This window comes from Microplitis demolitor, chromosome 9 (genome assembly GCF_026212275.2).
Source record: "Microplitis demolitor isolate Queensland-Clemson2020A chromosome 9, iyMicDemo2.1a, whole genome shotgun sequence".
Classification (NCBI taxonomy): Eukaryota; Metazoa; Arthropoda; class Insecta; order Hymenoptera; family Braconidae; genus Microplitis; species Microplitis demolitor.
This window is the reverse complement of record NC_068553.1, coordinates 307,094-324,793: the sequence shown is the minus strand read 5'-3', so window position 1 is coordinate 324,793 and position 17,700 is coordinate 307,094. Positions and strand designations below refer to the sequence as shown.

Sequence of the window (17,700 nt, the reverse complement as noted above, 5' to 3'; positions counted from 1 at the left end):
ATTATTTATTATTGCGTGACACACGTCAGCAAAAGCTATTTTAGAAGGATTAAATATTAATTGACTTTATAACTTTGAATAAAGTCTGTTAGATCTTAAAACTTTTGAATATTTAATTTTTTAATTAAACTATTATCAAAGGTCAATATTCACCCCGTAAGCTTTTATTTATGGTTTTATAAAATTATCACTCGTTTATAAACCTTGATAAAGATCTAAGCATGGATTTCTGGAGAAATTCAGACTGGCGTTTTTTACGTTTTCAATTGTGTACTTTAGGTGTATGGCCTTTTCAAAAATCAATTCTCCAAAAGGCGATAGGGTTCTTTGTTATTCTGTCTGTCCAAAGCATTACCTTACCAGAGGTGAAATAATAATTTAAAAATAAAAAAAAAAAACATTACTTTTTTTTAAAATATAAATTGAATTGTGCTGAGAAAACCGAATATTTTTTTAACTTTCCGCTAAGAAAATGTGAAATTTTGAAAAATACGAAAGTTATTGGTTTCGGTCCGATTTTCGGAATCGGATTAATCGTTCAGGAGATTTTGTAATCGATATAGAATTTTTTTTTGTTAAAAAATTTTTCTTTTCTGGTGAACTATGATTTTTTCTAAAAGCACTCAAAAAAAAAAAAAAAATGTAGCACCCTAATAAATATATATATATATATTAAGGTGACCCAAAAAAACCGACAATTTCTTGTTTTTCGAGTCGGTGATGAAAATTTGTTGGCTTACGATGTTTTAAGAAGCTTCTCCAAAAAATCGACAATAAAAAATTTTCAAGAAGACGCTCACGAATTTTGAAAATATATACAATGATTGAAATTTGAATTTTTATTTCAAATTTTTTTCTTTATTGTGGCAGAAATAGTTTATATTTGTGAAATCATGACTACGCTGAAAATATAAACCCAAAATTTAAATATTTAAACCTCGCTCAAGAATTTTGAATGTTTTCTAGCGACCCTTGAATATTAATAATAAAGCTTCTCGATTTTTTCACCATCAATTTGCATCACATTCAATAAAAATATAACGGAGAAATATAAATAATAATTTATTTACATACTTTTTTATTTTTTAATTCAATTTTTCGGTTTTTTCGCTTATTCAAAACTCAGCAAATTTTATTGTTTAAGACTGTCCTGTATATTTTTGGTTATGCAAAAGTTATATTTTAGGGCAATGACAATAATTGAGTAATAAAAAAATACAAAAACTAATTCAAAGTATTAGTCACATATTATCAGTTAATACTCAAAATTCTCGAGCGCCATTTAAATATTTAAATTTTGGGCTTATATTTTCAGCATAGACATGATTTTTCAAATATAAACTATTGCTACCACAAAGAAAAAATTTCAAAGTAACAAATCCAAATTTCTAATATATGCATACCTTTCTTATTTTTCAAATGAAGGTTATTAAATTCACATATATTTGGCGTGATATGGAAGAGTTTGCTGATTGTTTTCCACTAATAGGAATCCATTGTGTGTGTACTGTTAAGTGGATGTGTTGTGTTGTAAATATGGATAAGGTAAAATAATACTAACAATTTCCGAAATAATATTAAATAAACAAAATTTAGAAGCTTTTTTTTCTTACAGATTATAGCTTTGCTCAATGTAATAAAATCAGATAATCTATCTGCAGAATTGACTGAGGATGAGCACCAGATTTTACGAGATACCGGAAGGTTAAACCGACTATTTGTTCTTGCTTATTCGAGTAAGTTATTTATGATATAATTATTTATTTTAAGCTTTTTTTATTGTTACGATTACAAGCATCTAGCAGTACACGGAAAAAAATTGATGGTAATCATTACAATATACTGTGAGAATGGTTTCTATATCATATGGCTTCATTCGGTTATAGGAATACCCATGCAAATGGCCGTATATTCCATATATTCCAAGTAATTATTACTATGACGTCATAGGTTGATTTTTCATAAACGTACGAAAAATGGTTACTGTAATTTCTCTCCATGTACCCCTATTTTTCTAGATGATTTTTTTTTCATAGTTAATTAAAGTCAAATAAGCGAAAAAAAAAACAGCTCAATTTTTTGTTTCTAAATATAATAATGTTTTATTCTTTACAACATGAATTAGTTTGGATTTACGTGATTGCAATACTTTTTTTGGTTTTCGTACCATTAATACCTTCAACAATGGACTTTTTTATGCCCCTCAATGAATCACGGCCAAAAATCGTAATATATCACACTGAGTATCTATTCGACTCTGTTGAATATTCATGGGTAATATTACTCCATCAGTGTATAATAAGTCCATTTCCAACAATAATAATTATCGCAACCGGATCACTATACTGTAATTGTTGTCAGCATGCTTGTGGTATGTTCGAAGTAATAGGGTATGTAATATTTTATTTATACTCAGAATATCCTTTTTCGATTCGATTTAGTCGAATCCGGATATTAGTAATTTAAAAAAAAATAAATTTCAAAGCTTAAGTGACACATGTTGTAAAATTACATATTTGGTATATGGCGACATTTTTACTCCATCTTAAAGATATTCTCAAGAATATTTTTACTTCTTTACAAAAAAATTTCGACCTTGATCGTATAAAATTTTTCAGATTGTCATAAAAAAAATAGTAATAAAAAATTTTTTTTCAATTAAGTACGCTCTATTTTTTTTAATTTTAAATATTTGGGAAAAATGGGGCTTTGCTTAAAATATAGATTCCTTGAAGATAGTTTTGATCTCACAAGTGAGTTTTTGAATACAGCTTTGCATTATCAGCATGAAAGTCATGTTTAAATCATGCATGACGAGGAAAAAATAGTCACACGTGATCCATGTATTATTACCAGTGATTTTGCATAATCATGCAGTCATGCTTGAAACATGCATGATCATGTATGATGATCCTGTATTAACCATATGCATGGATGACATGTGAATATTCGTCCCTCGTCATGCATAGTCATGAATGATCAGACATGATTTTGCATAATCATGCAGTCATGCTTGAAACATGCATGATCATGTATGATGATCCTGTATTAACCATATGCATGGATGACATGTGAATATTCGTCCCTCGTCATGCATAGTCATGAATGATCAGACATGATTTTGCATAATCATGCAGTCATGCTTGAAACATGCATGATCATGTATGATGATCCTGTATTAACCATATGCATGGATGACATGTGAATATTCGTCCCTCGTCATGCATAGTCATGAATGATCAGACATGATTTTGCATAATCATGCAGTCATGCTTGAAACATGCATGATCATGTATGATGATCCTGTATTAACCATATGCATGGATGACATGTGAATATTCGTCCCTCGTCATGCATAGTCATGAATGATCAGACATGATTTTGCATGATCCATGCATGATTACCAGTCATTTTACATAATCATGCTTGAAAAATTCATGATCATGTATGATGATTCTGTATTAACCATATGCATGGATCACATGTGAATATTCGTCCCTCGTCATGCATAGTCATGAATGATCAGACATGATTTTGCATAATCATGCAGTCATGCTTGAAACATGCATGATCATGTATGATGATCCTGTATTAACCATATGCATGGATGACATGTGAATATTCGTCCCGCGTCATGCATAGTCATGAATGATCAGACATGATTTTGCATGATCCATGCATGATTACCAGTCATTTTACATAATCATGCTTGAAAAATTCATGATCATGTATGATGATTCTGTATTAACCATATGCATGGATGACATGTGAATATTCGTCCCTCGTCATGCATAGTCATGAATGATCAGACATGATTTTGCATAATCATGCAGTCATGCTTGAAACATGCATGATCATGTATGATGATCCTGTATTAACCATATGCATGGATGACATGTGAATATTCGTCCCTCGTCATGCATAGTCATGAATGATCAGACATGATTTTGCATGATCCATGCATGATTACCAGTCATTTTACATAATCATGCTTGAAAAATTCATGATCATGTATGATGATTCTGTATTAACCATATGCATGGATCACATGTGAATATTCGTCCCTCGTCATGCATAGTCATGAATGATCAGACATGATTTTGCATAATCATGCAGTCATGCTTGAAACATGCATGATCATGTATGATGATCCTGTATTAACCATATGCATGGATGACATGTGAATATTCGTCCCTCGTCATGCATAGTCATGAATGATCAGACATGATTTTGCATGATCCATGCATGATTACCAGTCATTTTACATAATCATGCTTGAAAAATTCATGATCATGTATGATGATTCTGTATTAACCATATGCATGGATCACATGTGAATATTCGTCCCTCGTCATGCATAGTCATGAATGATCAGACATGATTTTGCATAATCATGCAGTCATGCTTGAAACATGCATGATCATGTATGATGATCCTGTATTAACCATATGCATGGATGACATGTGAATATTCGTCCCTCGTCATGCATAGTCATGAATGATCAGACATGATTTTGCATAATCATGCAGTCATGCTTGAAACATGCATGATCATGTATGATGATCCTGTATTAACCATATGCATGGATGACATGTGAATATTCGTCCCTCGTCATGCATAGTCATGAATGATCAGACATGATTTTGCATGAACCATGCATGATTTAATATAACTACATGATCAAGTATGACTACATAAATTACGTAAAGTCTTAATTGAAACATGCATGAAAGTGTATAATCATGTGTGACAATGCATGAACCACACACAGATCATATGTGACTATTCTTCCCTCGTCATGCATGATCAGGCATAACTGGATATAAACCATGCATGATTAAACATGACTTTGCATGAGCAGGCATGAATGTATAAATCACGAAAAGTCATGTTTGAAACCTACATGAACATGTAGGATCATGCATGTATCACGTGTAACTGCTCCACTCGTCATGCATTGAATATAAATCTCCATGATCAAACACCACATATATCATGCAGTCATGCTTTAAGCATGCATATTTCAAATATGCATGATAATACATGGCGTTTTCTTCCGGGATAGATAAATGTGGTAGGGTAAGCGTACCAATAAATGGACGGTTAAGCAGACTCTCATGTTTTCCAAAAAAATATAAATAAGATATAATAAAATGAATTATACTCGTCTTATATTCGTCCATCTATTGGTGTATTTATCCTATATATATTCATTTATTTGTAAATTAAAATTTACTACAGTTACAGGCTCAAAAATCTTGACATGACGATCAAAGAAACGATGAATGAAAAAAATTTAGGTTATCGCACTAATAATGAAATTTTCTTCAAATCCTTAAGAACATGTGAACAAATGCACCAAAAAATGCTCCAGTAATATATAATTTAATTCAGTGTAATTGTCATTATTAATTTTGTTTATGCTAATAAATTATATTTATTTTTTAGATATGTTGAAAAATTTCAGGATATTTATTCAGTTACTTTATGCTTTTCGATGACTATAAGTATAATTACACTGTGTATTACCGGCTTGCAAGTATGTCGAATAATTATTATATATATATATATATATATATATTAGAGTGGCCCGAAAAAACCGACTATTTTTTTTTTTCGAGTCTCTTATGAAAATTTGTTGGCTTACGATGTTGTAAGAAGCCTCTCCAAAAAATCGACGATAAAAAATTTTCAAGAGGTTGCTCACGAATTTTCAAAATATAAAAAATAATTGAAATTTGGATTTTTTACTTCGAAATTTTGTTTTTTTCGTGTCAGCAATAGTTTATATTTATAAAATTATGTCTATGCTGAAAATTTCAGCCCAAAATTTAAATATTTAAATGGCGCTCAAAAATTTTGAATATTAACTGATAATATGTGACTAATACTTTGAATTAGTTTTTGTATTTTTTTATTACTCAATTATTGTCATTGCACTAGAATATAACTTTTGCATAACCAAAAATATACAGGGCAGTCTTAAATAATAAAATTTGCTAAGTTTTTAATAAGCGAAAAAACCGAAAAATTGAATTAAAAAATAAAAAAGTATGTAAATAAATTATTATTTATATTTCTCCGTTATATTTTTATTGATTGTGATGCAAATTGATGGTAAAAAAATCGAGAAGCTTTATTATTAATATTCAAGGGTCGCTAGAAAACATTCAAAATTCTTGAGCGAGGTTTAAATATTTAAATTTTGGGCTTAAATTTTCAGCGTAGTCATGATTTCACAAATATAAACTATTGCTGCCAAGAAAGAAAAAAATTTGAAATAAAAATTCAAATTTCGATCATTTTTTATATTTTAAAAATTCGTGAGCGACCTCTTGAAAAATTTTTATCTTCGATTTTTGGAGAGGCTTCTTAAAACATCGTATGCAAACAAATTTTCATGAGAGACTCGAAAAAAAAAAAATAGTCGATTTTCATATAAAATAAAATTCTAAATAATCCATGAAATGAATATAATTTTTTTTAACAGGCTATAATAAAAAAAGACGAATTTTTTGAAGTAATAAGATACGTAACTTGTGGTCTAGCAGAAATAGCAGATGTTTTTATTCTCTGTTGGTATGGCCAAAAATTAATAGACAGCAGTGATTATTTATATTTTTGCGCGTAATTATATTTAATTTACTTTCTAAGTTAATATGGAGTAATGTGGGGCGAGTGTGCGCAAAGGGTAAGACTGTGCAAACTCATGCTTTTCAGTCCGAAATTTATGGTTTTGCGCAGACTTGTTCCACATGACTCTAGAGATATCAATAGATATTAAATATAAACATTTTAATGCTTTTTAAGATGTCAAACCAATTGGTACAAATATTCAGCTAAATCACAGAAAATGTTGATTTCAATGATTGTTAAGTTGTCAACACCCTGTTCTATAACATTGGGTAAACTTTATCGTGTATCCTTGGAGTGTTTCAGTACAGTAACTATATACTATATTATAAGATAATATATATATATAACCATCAAATAAAATATATAATTAATTTGCATTTTACAGATAATGAAAACAACAATGTCATATTTCACAGTCATAAATTCTCTGAGAGAGGAATAGTAATTTATGAATGTTTATCTATAATATATAAGTATTAGCACACCTATTTATCTAATGAGTCTATATAATCAACACAAATCCCGTTTGCAACATTTCTAAATGCTAAGAGATCCTTCGATCAGTATTTCGTACCATATATTGGTGTATTATATATGTATTCTTATTTGTTTCCATATATAAAAACATTTATTTTCTAATATATTATATCTTATAAGCTTTCAGATATATGAATAATATATTCAAATTATAGCGAAATATATGAAATTATATAAGAGAAAACATATATGAAGAAATATAATAAAATTGGCCAAAAAATATATATAGTTCTATATAAAATTTCATGTATTGTCACATATATATTCATTCAGTAACATATATTTTTTAAGGCTGGGCCGCACCTAACCTAATCTCGAATTTAAGATTACGAAATATTTATTGAATAATTATCATAACAGCAATTTTATTAGTTTCCGACAAAAAGCAGAAGACGATCATCCTTAGAAGATTTTTATTATTCGTGCCCTATAGATATTCAAAATTTAATCAGAATTTTTAAATTCGAGATTTTGTGAGGTACGGCCGAGCCTTAATATATCTTCATCAGATAAAAAATTTTCATGCGGAATATGCTTTTTATACTATTACGCACAGTTTAATTCAAATATACGTTGTATGATAGTAGAACTTACATGGAGAGAAAATTATGGTAACAGTTACAATATATTATGGTAATGGTTCCCATACTGCATGGTAACCGGTTTTTTTGAAATGTTGATTATAGGAACGGCACCCATATATATTATGGTAATCATTCCTATAATTATGGGTATAATTCCCATATGGTATCGGAATAGTTCCAATAGAATCATGGTAATCGTTACTATGTACCTATGGTAATGGTTACCATAATATTATGGGAATAGTTACCATGATATTTTGGTAATAATTTCCATACATTATGGGAATGATTACCATAATATTATGGTAACCATTACCATAATATGATGGTTATGTTTACAATAATATTATGGGAATAGTTACCATAATATATAGGGCTTATTCCCATATACACTTAGGAACCATTACAATGTGGTTATAGGATCGCTTACTATTTGCTTGTGGGAACTATTCCTATAAGCATGGTAATCATTACCATGATTTTTTCACATACGATATGGAAACTGTTACCATAATGATAGGAATTGTTACCATACTTATGGAAACTTTTTCCAGAAAGTATGGGTCTATATCCCATAATCCCAAGTAATCATTACCATAACGGTATAGGATGATATTTCATAAACGTACTAGGAACAGTTACCATACTTTTCTCTCCGTCTAGATAGTGTATTTTATTTAACAACTTTTTTTTAATCTCCCGCTATGAAAATCAACCCCTATTAAAAAAATCCATGTGAGATTGCATGGGTACTCTAGCAGATCTGAATTACGGTAAATTACCCTAATTTACCACAAATAACTGTAAATTACCGCAATTTAAGGCATTCGGGGTATTTTGGGGCAAATTAGCGGTAAAATTACGGCAATACTGCGATATTTTACTGCAAGTTTGCCGTAATTTACGGTATTTAGGAGAATCACCGTAAAATACGGCATTTCGTCGTAAATTACAGTAATTCTGAATTCCCATATTTCCACAATTTTTTGTGGAAAATCTATATATCCAAGTTCTTATATAAGTAATTTCTATAGAATTCGGGATATCTGGATTTCTGTGTCTATCGTCTATTAATACGCGTCTTGAGGGAATCTACATAGGAATCTAAGCTAGCCTCCCCTATTTATTTTTTAGGTAAGATCGATTTTCGAAAAATTCGGAAAGTTATTGTTTTCATCTCAAATTCTGTTAAATTTTGATAAATTGCCCTAATTTGAATTCGCCAAAGTAAATACTGAATTTGATAACTGTAACTGAATATAGGTTAAGATGACGTCAAAAATTAAGAAACAGCAGCATTTTTTTATTAATTTTTTTTTTTTTTTTTTTTTTTTTCATTTTATTCATTGACATTATTTAGTAAATACAAAAGTGCATGTGTACATTACGCTATCCCTGATTTAAAAAAGGGATTTAAAACGATTTGCAATATTAAATTCCCATAAGAAGAGCGATTCAAAAGTAGTATAAAGTATTTAAAATTTTTTATTTTGAATCTTTTTAAATCCCTTTTTTAAATTAGGGATAACCAAACACGACAAGCTTAGATAAAATTAATGACCCTCGAGAATAAGTACATGTGACAAAGTGACAATGTCCATCGCAATAGTCTTGAAAGACAGTGGCTCCAAAGTTGTTCTCTATTCTATAAATTGTTTCAATATCTATTCAAAATCATCCTCGGTTGTTACAGTATTAAGAATTGCAAAAAATGAATATGATTTGTTCAAAACCTAAACGAATAATTATTTATTAATAATCTAAGGAATTAAGTACTTAACCTAAAAAAAATACAAAACATCTGATTTTTTTTCTAGGGAATAGTTTTATCTATTTTTAGATCTGCACTTAAAAAATTATGTTATTTTATAACAAAAATTGATAATTAAAAAAAGTTAAATAAAATTAAAGCCATAATATTAAGATTTACCTCAAGATAAGTTTTCATAGAGAGATCGAAAAAGTGTCCAGCTGTTATTACAATCGGTTGCATTCCATGTAATATTGTATTTATTATAAGCTGCGGTACTTTTTTATTTGTCAAGTGGTCTTCCCAACCACATTCATAAATACTGTCTATCAAACAGTCATGCTGAAAAAAAAAAAAAAAAATTATTATTTATAATTTTTATCAAAAACACCAGGCAGGATTCGAACTCTAGCCCTCGCGGTAATTCGACAAAAACCATAAATTAGTGACATTACCTGAACTATCAAAAAATGCCCAAACACACACCAGTAAAGTAAATTTAAAAATCCAATTTGTAGCATCACGATGTCATTCATTGGATTTCTGTGTTTTTTTATACTCTGAAAGATAAATTAAATTTATTCATTCGATATAAGCTCAGGGTAATGACCTGAGTTATTTTTAAAGTTAAGATAAATATTAGATAACACAGGAAAAAAATACTAAGATATGTTGCGTCTTTGCTGCACAAGATTGATGTTTAGCTCAGCTAGATCTGTAGCCTACTGCAACAATATTATTCTTTAATATCGATTTTAGATACATTTGATCATATACGGCAAATAATATTATTTATGATAATATATGATCATATGATATCAAATATAACCATATGCAGCTGCATAGAATTTTTTAGATAAAATCATGTAGATCATATGTAATGTAAGACATGATCATATACAGTCGTATTTAACTATTTATCTGATAATACCGATATCTGATCAGATACGAAAACAAATTTTATTTATGATAATATATGATGATAGATGAAGTGATTCAATTTTGTAGCTTTAAGGATGATCACATATTACTATGACATGATTACAAATGATCATATAAAATCATATATGATATCAAATATGATCATATATATGCAGCTGTATCGAATTTTTTAGATTAATTCATATAAGATCATATGTAATGTACAATATGATCATATACAGTCGTATTTAACTATTTATCTGATAATACCAATATCTGATCAGATACGAAAACAAATTTTATTTATGATAAAATATGATGATAGATGAAGTGATTCAATTTCGTAGCTTTAAGTATGATCACATGTTACTATGGCATGATTACAAATGATCATATAAAATCATATATGATATCAAATATGATCATATATATGCAGTTGTTTCGAATTTTTTAGATTAATTCATATAAGATCATATGTAATGTAAGACATGATCATATACAGTCGTATTTAACTATTTATCTGATAATACCAATATCTGATCAGATACGAAAACAAATTTTATTTATGATAAAATATGATGATAGATGAAGTGATTCAATTTCGTAGCTTTAAGTATGATCACATGTTACTATGGCATGATTACAAATGATCATATAAAATCATATATGATATCAAATATGATCATATATTTTCATCGGTATCGACTTTTACAGTTTTATATATGATCATACATATATGGTCATATCTCTGTAATTTTTTCCGGGTATACTCAAATAATTCCATGAATTCTTACACCAACGAGTCCAAAAAGACCCATACAAGTTAACGAACAATTCGAAAATGTTTGTACAAACAGTACAACACTAAACAAATCATTAGTATCATTTATATTAGCAATAAGTTTACGTTGATGCATAACACAAGATAAAAATCTTTTTAGAAATGAATCGTCTTTGACGTTGGCCTCTTTTTCACTAAATGCCACAAATCGGCTTATCTCATCATCTAGCTTTATTTCAGCAAAATAGCTAAATTTTTCGATTACTGAAAATCCTTCTTTAGGTACAACAAAATTAGTACGTGGTTCCTGGTAATATGGACACATTCTGTAATTAAGTTGAAGTATTTTTAAATCTATGGTCATCCATCTTATCATTCCCAAAAGTATCATGTCAAAACTGTACACCCATACGCAATTAACTAAAATAGCGTACACTTGGAGTCCATATATTATCTGATAATTCGGTGTATCTGTTGAATTTATTGGAAACACACCACGAATGGGTAACTCACGATTGTGGTAATTCGCAAGTAAAAATGTCGATGCACTGACACTTATACATACAAATATGTATATTGCGCTGTCGAAAAATTGGTATGACAATGCAGTACGTATCATTTTTAATACTCCGATATCTAGATACAAGTGAGTTGAGAAAAAAAAATTTGTAAAAAATATAATATTCATCATATACGAGTCCATATATGTTTAGCATGAATAAAAATATACGTCGATCATATACAAAAAATATATTTTTATAATATATGAAAATATATATTCTCGTCATATATAAAAACTATATTTTTATCATGCATAAAAATATATATTTCTATCATATACGAAAAATATATTCTGATCATATATAAAAACATATATTTATATTGTGTATGGAAAAAAAGTTTCTTATTCGTATAAAATTTTCAAAATTAGTTAATTTGATGCAAATATATGATATATCTATATACATATACATACACCAAATAAAATATATGCTTAAATATAACAAAGAAAATATATGATGCCATATACTATATAAATTATATGCTACCATATATTTCATTTCATATGAAAATCATATATTTTTTAATATAAAAGGAAATATATCAGTACAATATATTACAAGGTAAATGTAAATGTATATATGGCTTAATATAAAAAACATATAAGTTATATATACGGCATACATATATTTGCTACTGTACACGGAGAAAAAATTAAAGAAACTGTTCCTAGTACGTTTATGAAATATCATCATACCGTTATGGTAATGATTACTTGGGATTATGGGATATAGACCCATACTTTCTGGGAAAAGTTTCCATAAGTATGGGAACAACTCCTATCATTATGGTATCAGTTCCCATATCGCATGTGAAAGAATCATGGTAATGATTACCATACTCATAGGAATAGTTCCCATAAGCAAATAGGAACCAATCCTATAACCACATTGAAACAGTTCCTAAGCGTATATGGGAATGGTTACCATAATATTATGGGTATGGTTATCATAATATTTAGAAATTATAATAATTTTTTTTTTGTAATAAGCATTTTTTTTGTATATTTAATCTTTTTGTGAAATTATATTACAATAAAATATTATTTTTGGTCAGATAAGAATTAATTTGTAAATAATAATAATAATAATAATAATAAATAACTTCATAATAATTTACACTGCAAAATTCTATAGAAATAAAAAATTATTATAATTTCTAAATATTATGGTAACCATTACCATAATACTATGGTAACCATTCCCATAATATTATGGTTACTATTTCCATAATATTATGGTAACTATTCCCATAATATTATGGTAACCATTCCCATCATATTATGGTAACCATTACTATAGGTACATAGTAACGATTACCATAATTTCATAGGAACTATCCCGATACCGTATAGGAATTATATCCATAATTATAGGAATGATTACCATAATATATATGGGTGCCGTTCCTATAATCAACATTTCAAAAAAACCGGTTACCATGCAGTATGGGAACCATTCCCATAATATATTGTAACTGTTACTATAATTATCTCTCCGTGTATATAATTTAATATTAAATCAGCCAAAATCTCTATATAATTTTTTATAATATACAATATAATATATCATATAATTTTTTGTTGCAAACATATATGATTTTATATATCTTAACCATATATTGTTTTTTTATACGGACACGTTTTTCATATAACGCTGTTATAAACTTATTATTTGAGAAAAAGTTTCTATGCAATTCAGCTTTTAATACAGATTTAATTAATAAATAACAAAATATAAAAAAAACTCACCAGAAGAAAAACGTAATGTATCAATAGGTTTGTATACCCGTTTAATAAGATCCTTCATTTTCTGTTCATTAAAAAATGAAAATGTCGCTTTAGTCAATATCGTTGTCATTGGAAATATGTAACATATATTATTCGATACAATTGGAATGTTATTTATGTTTCTAACAGTATCAATTCCTGTTGTTATTATAACGCTCACTTGCATTACCAAATTAACAAATTTAAATAAATTAACAATGATTCGCAGAAATATATTTGAACTGTAATAGCGAAAAGGCCCAAACATCCTTCAATGCGAATAAAAATTTATATAATTTTAATATAAAGGAAAAGAAATATTTAATAATTATTTTTTATTTCGGTAATTGTTTAAAAACCGCGGCTCCACCAGTTTTCAATCACAATTAAGGTTATCTAATCTTATTGTCTAAAACTACACCTCTGCTAATATGGACGAAGTAAACAAATAAAAATATTGGACTAGGGAATATTTAAAAACTATTGGTTTCTTTTGAATAATGTTCTACACTGTAAAAAAAACCGGTGTAAGTCCAAGTGGTGTAGTTATTAAAATCGGCGGTGTTAAATTTAAACACCGAAAGCGGTGTTAAAATAACGCCGCCGCTTATGTAGACATTCTTATTGGTGTTAAAATATTTTACTTTGAGAATATTATTCCCGAGTGGGCCAACCCCGCCATTTTATGTCTCAAAACATCATGGTGCCCGCAAAAAATTGGAGATAAGTGAACTCTACACTGATAGAAATTTTATATTGACTCAAGAAATACTTTATTGAGCCGAGAATTTATTTCGGTAGAAATCCAATTGTCTTGCTTCAAGAAATTCTTGTCTTGATTCCGATTTTCCTGGCTTTAAAGATTTTGTATCTTTGATGGATAACTCTCGTGTCTTGACCCGAAACTATATTATCTTCAATCGATACTATTGAATTTTTCAAGCAAGACCACTTGTCTCTTCAACTAAAAATATCCTATTATTATTTCAAGAATTTTAAATTTTTGGTTAAAGTAATAATTCCTTGACGGAAGATGTTTTTAAGGTAATGAAAAAAAAAAATTTTTTTTAAAATAAATTTCTACATTAACATATTTGAAGTAAATGAATGTAGTCCTAAAAAATCACTTTAAAATTTTTTATTTTTAAAATAAAAAAAAAAACGTTTTTTTTTCAAGCTGAGTAAATTGATATCTTGATTTAAAAATCCCGCCATTCTCGAAACAAGTCGGTAGTGCCTTGAACCTACATTTTGCCTATCTTAGTCCAAGAGCAAGAAATTCTTAAGCGAAATATGTCAGAATTTTGTTTCGAAACAAGAAAGACTTGATCGGAGAATAAAATTTTCAAACGAAGAATTTTTTTTCTCTATCAGAGAATTTGAATATTTTGATTCAAAGACTTATTTTTTGAATTAAATCAATTAAAAATTTTGAAACAAGAACCACATTTTGAAGAAATAATTTTTCTTGAAACAAGATTGTTTTTCTATCAATGTATTTTAACACCGGTAAAGAATATTTCTACCGCTTGCGGTGTTGAAATTTAAGTAATACCGAAAATTAGTACCTACACCGCATAAACTTACCTCGGTTTTTTTAAGTGTATAACATACATTAAAAAACTTTATTTTATTTTAATTTTCAAAGATTCACTATATTTGTAACCAGTTTTTAATACTCAGAATGTAAGTCGTAGTTAAGTATCATGTGCAGTAGACCAAATTATCTTTTAAATAATTACAGTACCGTAAAAAATATTTTCAATTATATATATGTATTTGTTTTTGTTTATATTGTAAACAATTATAACTTTATTGAAAATGGATGAAGCCCCGTTTTGAAACAACAGTTTTAATCTCGAGTACATTAATAAATAGGAGGAATTTTCCATCAAACCACGATGGTTATTAATCGGTGTCCTTTCCATATTGAAATTGTAATATTTTTATTTATTTCCAGCCTTTGTTCGTATAAAAAATGAGTGATATATTTGACGTTATCAAAATCGAAATAATATTTAACATTAACTGAAAAGAAATGTATAGTGATCGGTCTTTTATATATTTTTTTTTAGTTTTCGTGCCTTGCTTTTGATATTATTTGAACGTGAATAATAAATATATCTATTGAAACTTTTTTTTATGCAGTCTGTAACTTGCATATTATAAAAGGTGCGAAACATAAAAAAAAAAAAAAAAAAATAGGAAGTTAAAAAATAAGTATAGGGTTGAGACGCTCTGACGTGTCGATACTTGAATGCGTGTAGCAATAAATAATTCACGCGGACTTTTAGGTTTCGATATAAATCAATAATCTATTGTTTTGAAATCGTCGATGCCGCAAAGCTGTCAGTTGGTATCTGAGCTGCGCACGTTAACTTTTTATAGTAGGGGATACCGGGTCTAAGTTCCGGGGGTGAGTTTTTTTTTTGTTATGCTCGTATGAAAAAACAATATATATGGTTAAAATATATAAAATCATATATGTTTGCAACAGAAAAATATATGATATATTGTATGTTATAAAAAATCGTATAGAGATTTTCGCCGATTTAATATAAAATTATATACAGTAGTAAATATATGTAACTTATATGTTTTTTATAATTAGCTATATATACATATACATTTATCTTATAATATATTGTACTGATATATTTCTTTTTACATTCAAAAAATATATAAGTTTTATATGAAATGAAATATATGATAGGATATAATTTATATTATATATGGCATCATATATTTCCTTTGTTATATTTATGCATATATTTTATTTGGTGTATATATATGTATATGAGTATATTATATATTCGCTTCAAATTAACTAATTTCGATAATTTTATCTGCAGTTAATAGAGTATACTAAAATTTAGATCTAATTTAATTGAAGTGGGTCATACCCGTATGAAAATAACATATATAATCAAAATATATGATAAATATCAGAAAATATATGTGGCCAATTTAACTATATTTTCTGATATATTTTTTTTTTTATTAAAAAATATAATATTCATCATATACAAGTTCGTATATATTTAACACATGAAAAATATATATGTCAATCATATACGAAAAATATATATATCAATCATATAAAAAAAATATATTTTCAATATACATAAAAATATATATTTCTATCATATACGAAAAATATATTCCGATCATATATAAAAACATATATTTATATTGTGTATGGAAAAAAAAAGTTTCTTATTCATATAAAATTTTCAAAATTAGTTAATTTGATGCGAATATATAATATACTCATATACATTTATATACACTGAATATAATATATGCTTAAATATAACAAAGAAAATATATGGTGGATTATATAATATTAATTATATGCTACCATATATTTCATTTCATATAAAAGTTTTATATTTTTTTAATATAAAAAGAAATATATCAATACAATATATTATAAGATAAATGTAGATGTATATATAGCTAATTATAAAAAACATATAAGTTACATATATGGAATACATATATTTGCTACTGTATATAATTTTATATAAAATCAGCGAAAATCCTTATATGATTTTTTATAATATACAATATAATATATCATATAATTTTTTGGTTGCAAATATATGTGATTTTATATATCTTAACCATATATTCATTCATACAGATACGAATAATAAACCTTTTTTTTTCTATACACAATATAAATATATGTTTTTATATATGATCAGAATATATTTTTTGTATATGATCGACATATATATTTTATATATACTAAACATATACGGACTCGTATATGATGAATATTATATTTTTTAATATAATAAAAAATATATCATAAAATATAGTTAAATTCGCCACATATATTTTCTGTTATTTATCATATATTTCGACCATATACGTATTTTTCATACAAGTGGTAACTTTCTCCAAAAATTATGGGTATATACCCCATAATTCCAAATAATTACCACCATAACATTGCCGGTTGATATTTTATATATAAATACTTTATACTTTGTACTAGGAACAATTACCATAATTTTCTCTCCGTAATCAAACTTAAAAAAAATCAAGTTTATCTGCACCTTAATTACCAGATAAGTGAAGATATTTACTAAATTAATAAAATTTCATCACTACATACTCTAGTTTGCCTAAAATGATATTTTATAACGTGCCT

General features: G+C 27.4%; 1 protein-coding gene across 1 annotated transcript; it reads left to right on the top strand.

Moving 5' to 3' along the window:
• Positions 1 to 221: 221 nt before the first annotated feature.
• Positions 222 to 7,078, top strand: LOC103575357 (odorant receptor 49b-like). The gene is made up of 9 exons (XM_008555111.1): positions 222 to 365; positions 1,426 to 1,545; positions 1,616 to 1,736; positions 2,126 to 2,390; positions 5,242 to 5,373; positions 5,449 to 5,539; positions 6,491 to 6,627; positions 6,811 to 6,943; positions 7,022 to 7,078. Exons 1-9 carry the CDS (start codon positions 222 to 224, stop codon positions 7,076 to 7,078), a joined length of 1,200 nt encoding a protein of 399 aa, XP_008553333.1.
• Positions 7,079 to 17,700: the final 10,622 nt, after the last annotated feature.

Bases quoted from the DNA above. Each gene is read 5' to 3' on its own strand.
- LOC103575357 (XM_008555111.1), top strand. From the start codon at position 222: ATGGATTTCTGGAGAAATTCAGACTGGCGTTTTTTACGTTTTCAATTG. The intron at 6,628-6,810 runs GTAATTATATTT...ATGCTTTTTAAG, and splicing joins GATTATTTATATTTTTGCGC to ATGTCAAACCAATTGGTACA. The intron at 6,944-7,021 runs GTAACTATATAC...TGCATTTTACAG, and splicing joins CCTTGGAGTGTTTCAGTACA to ATAATGAAAACAACAATGTC.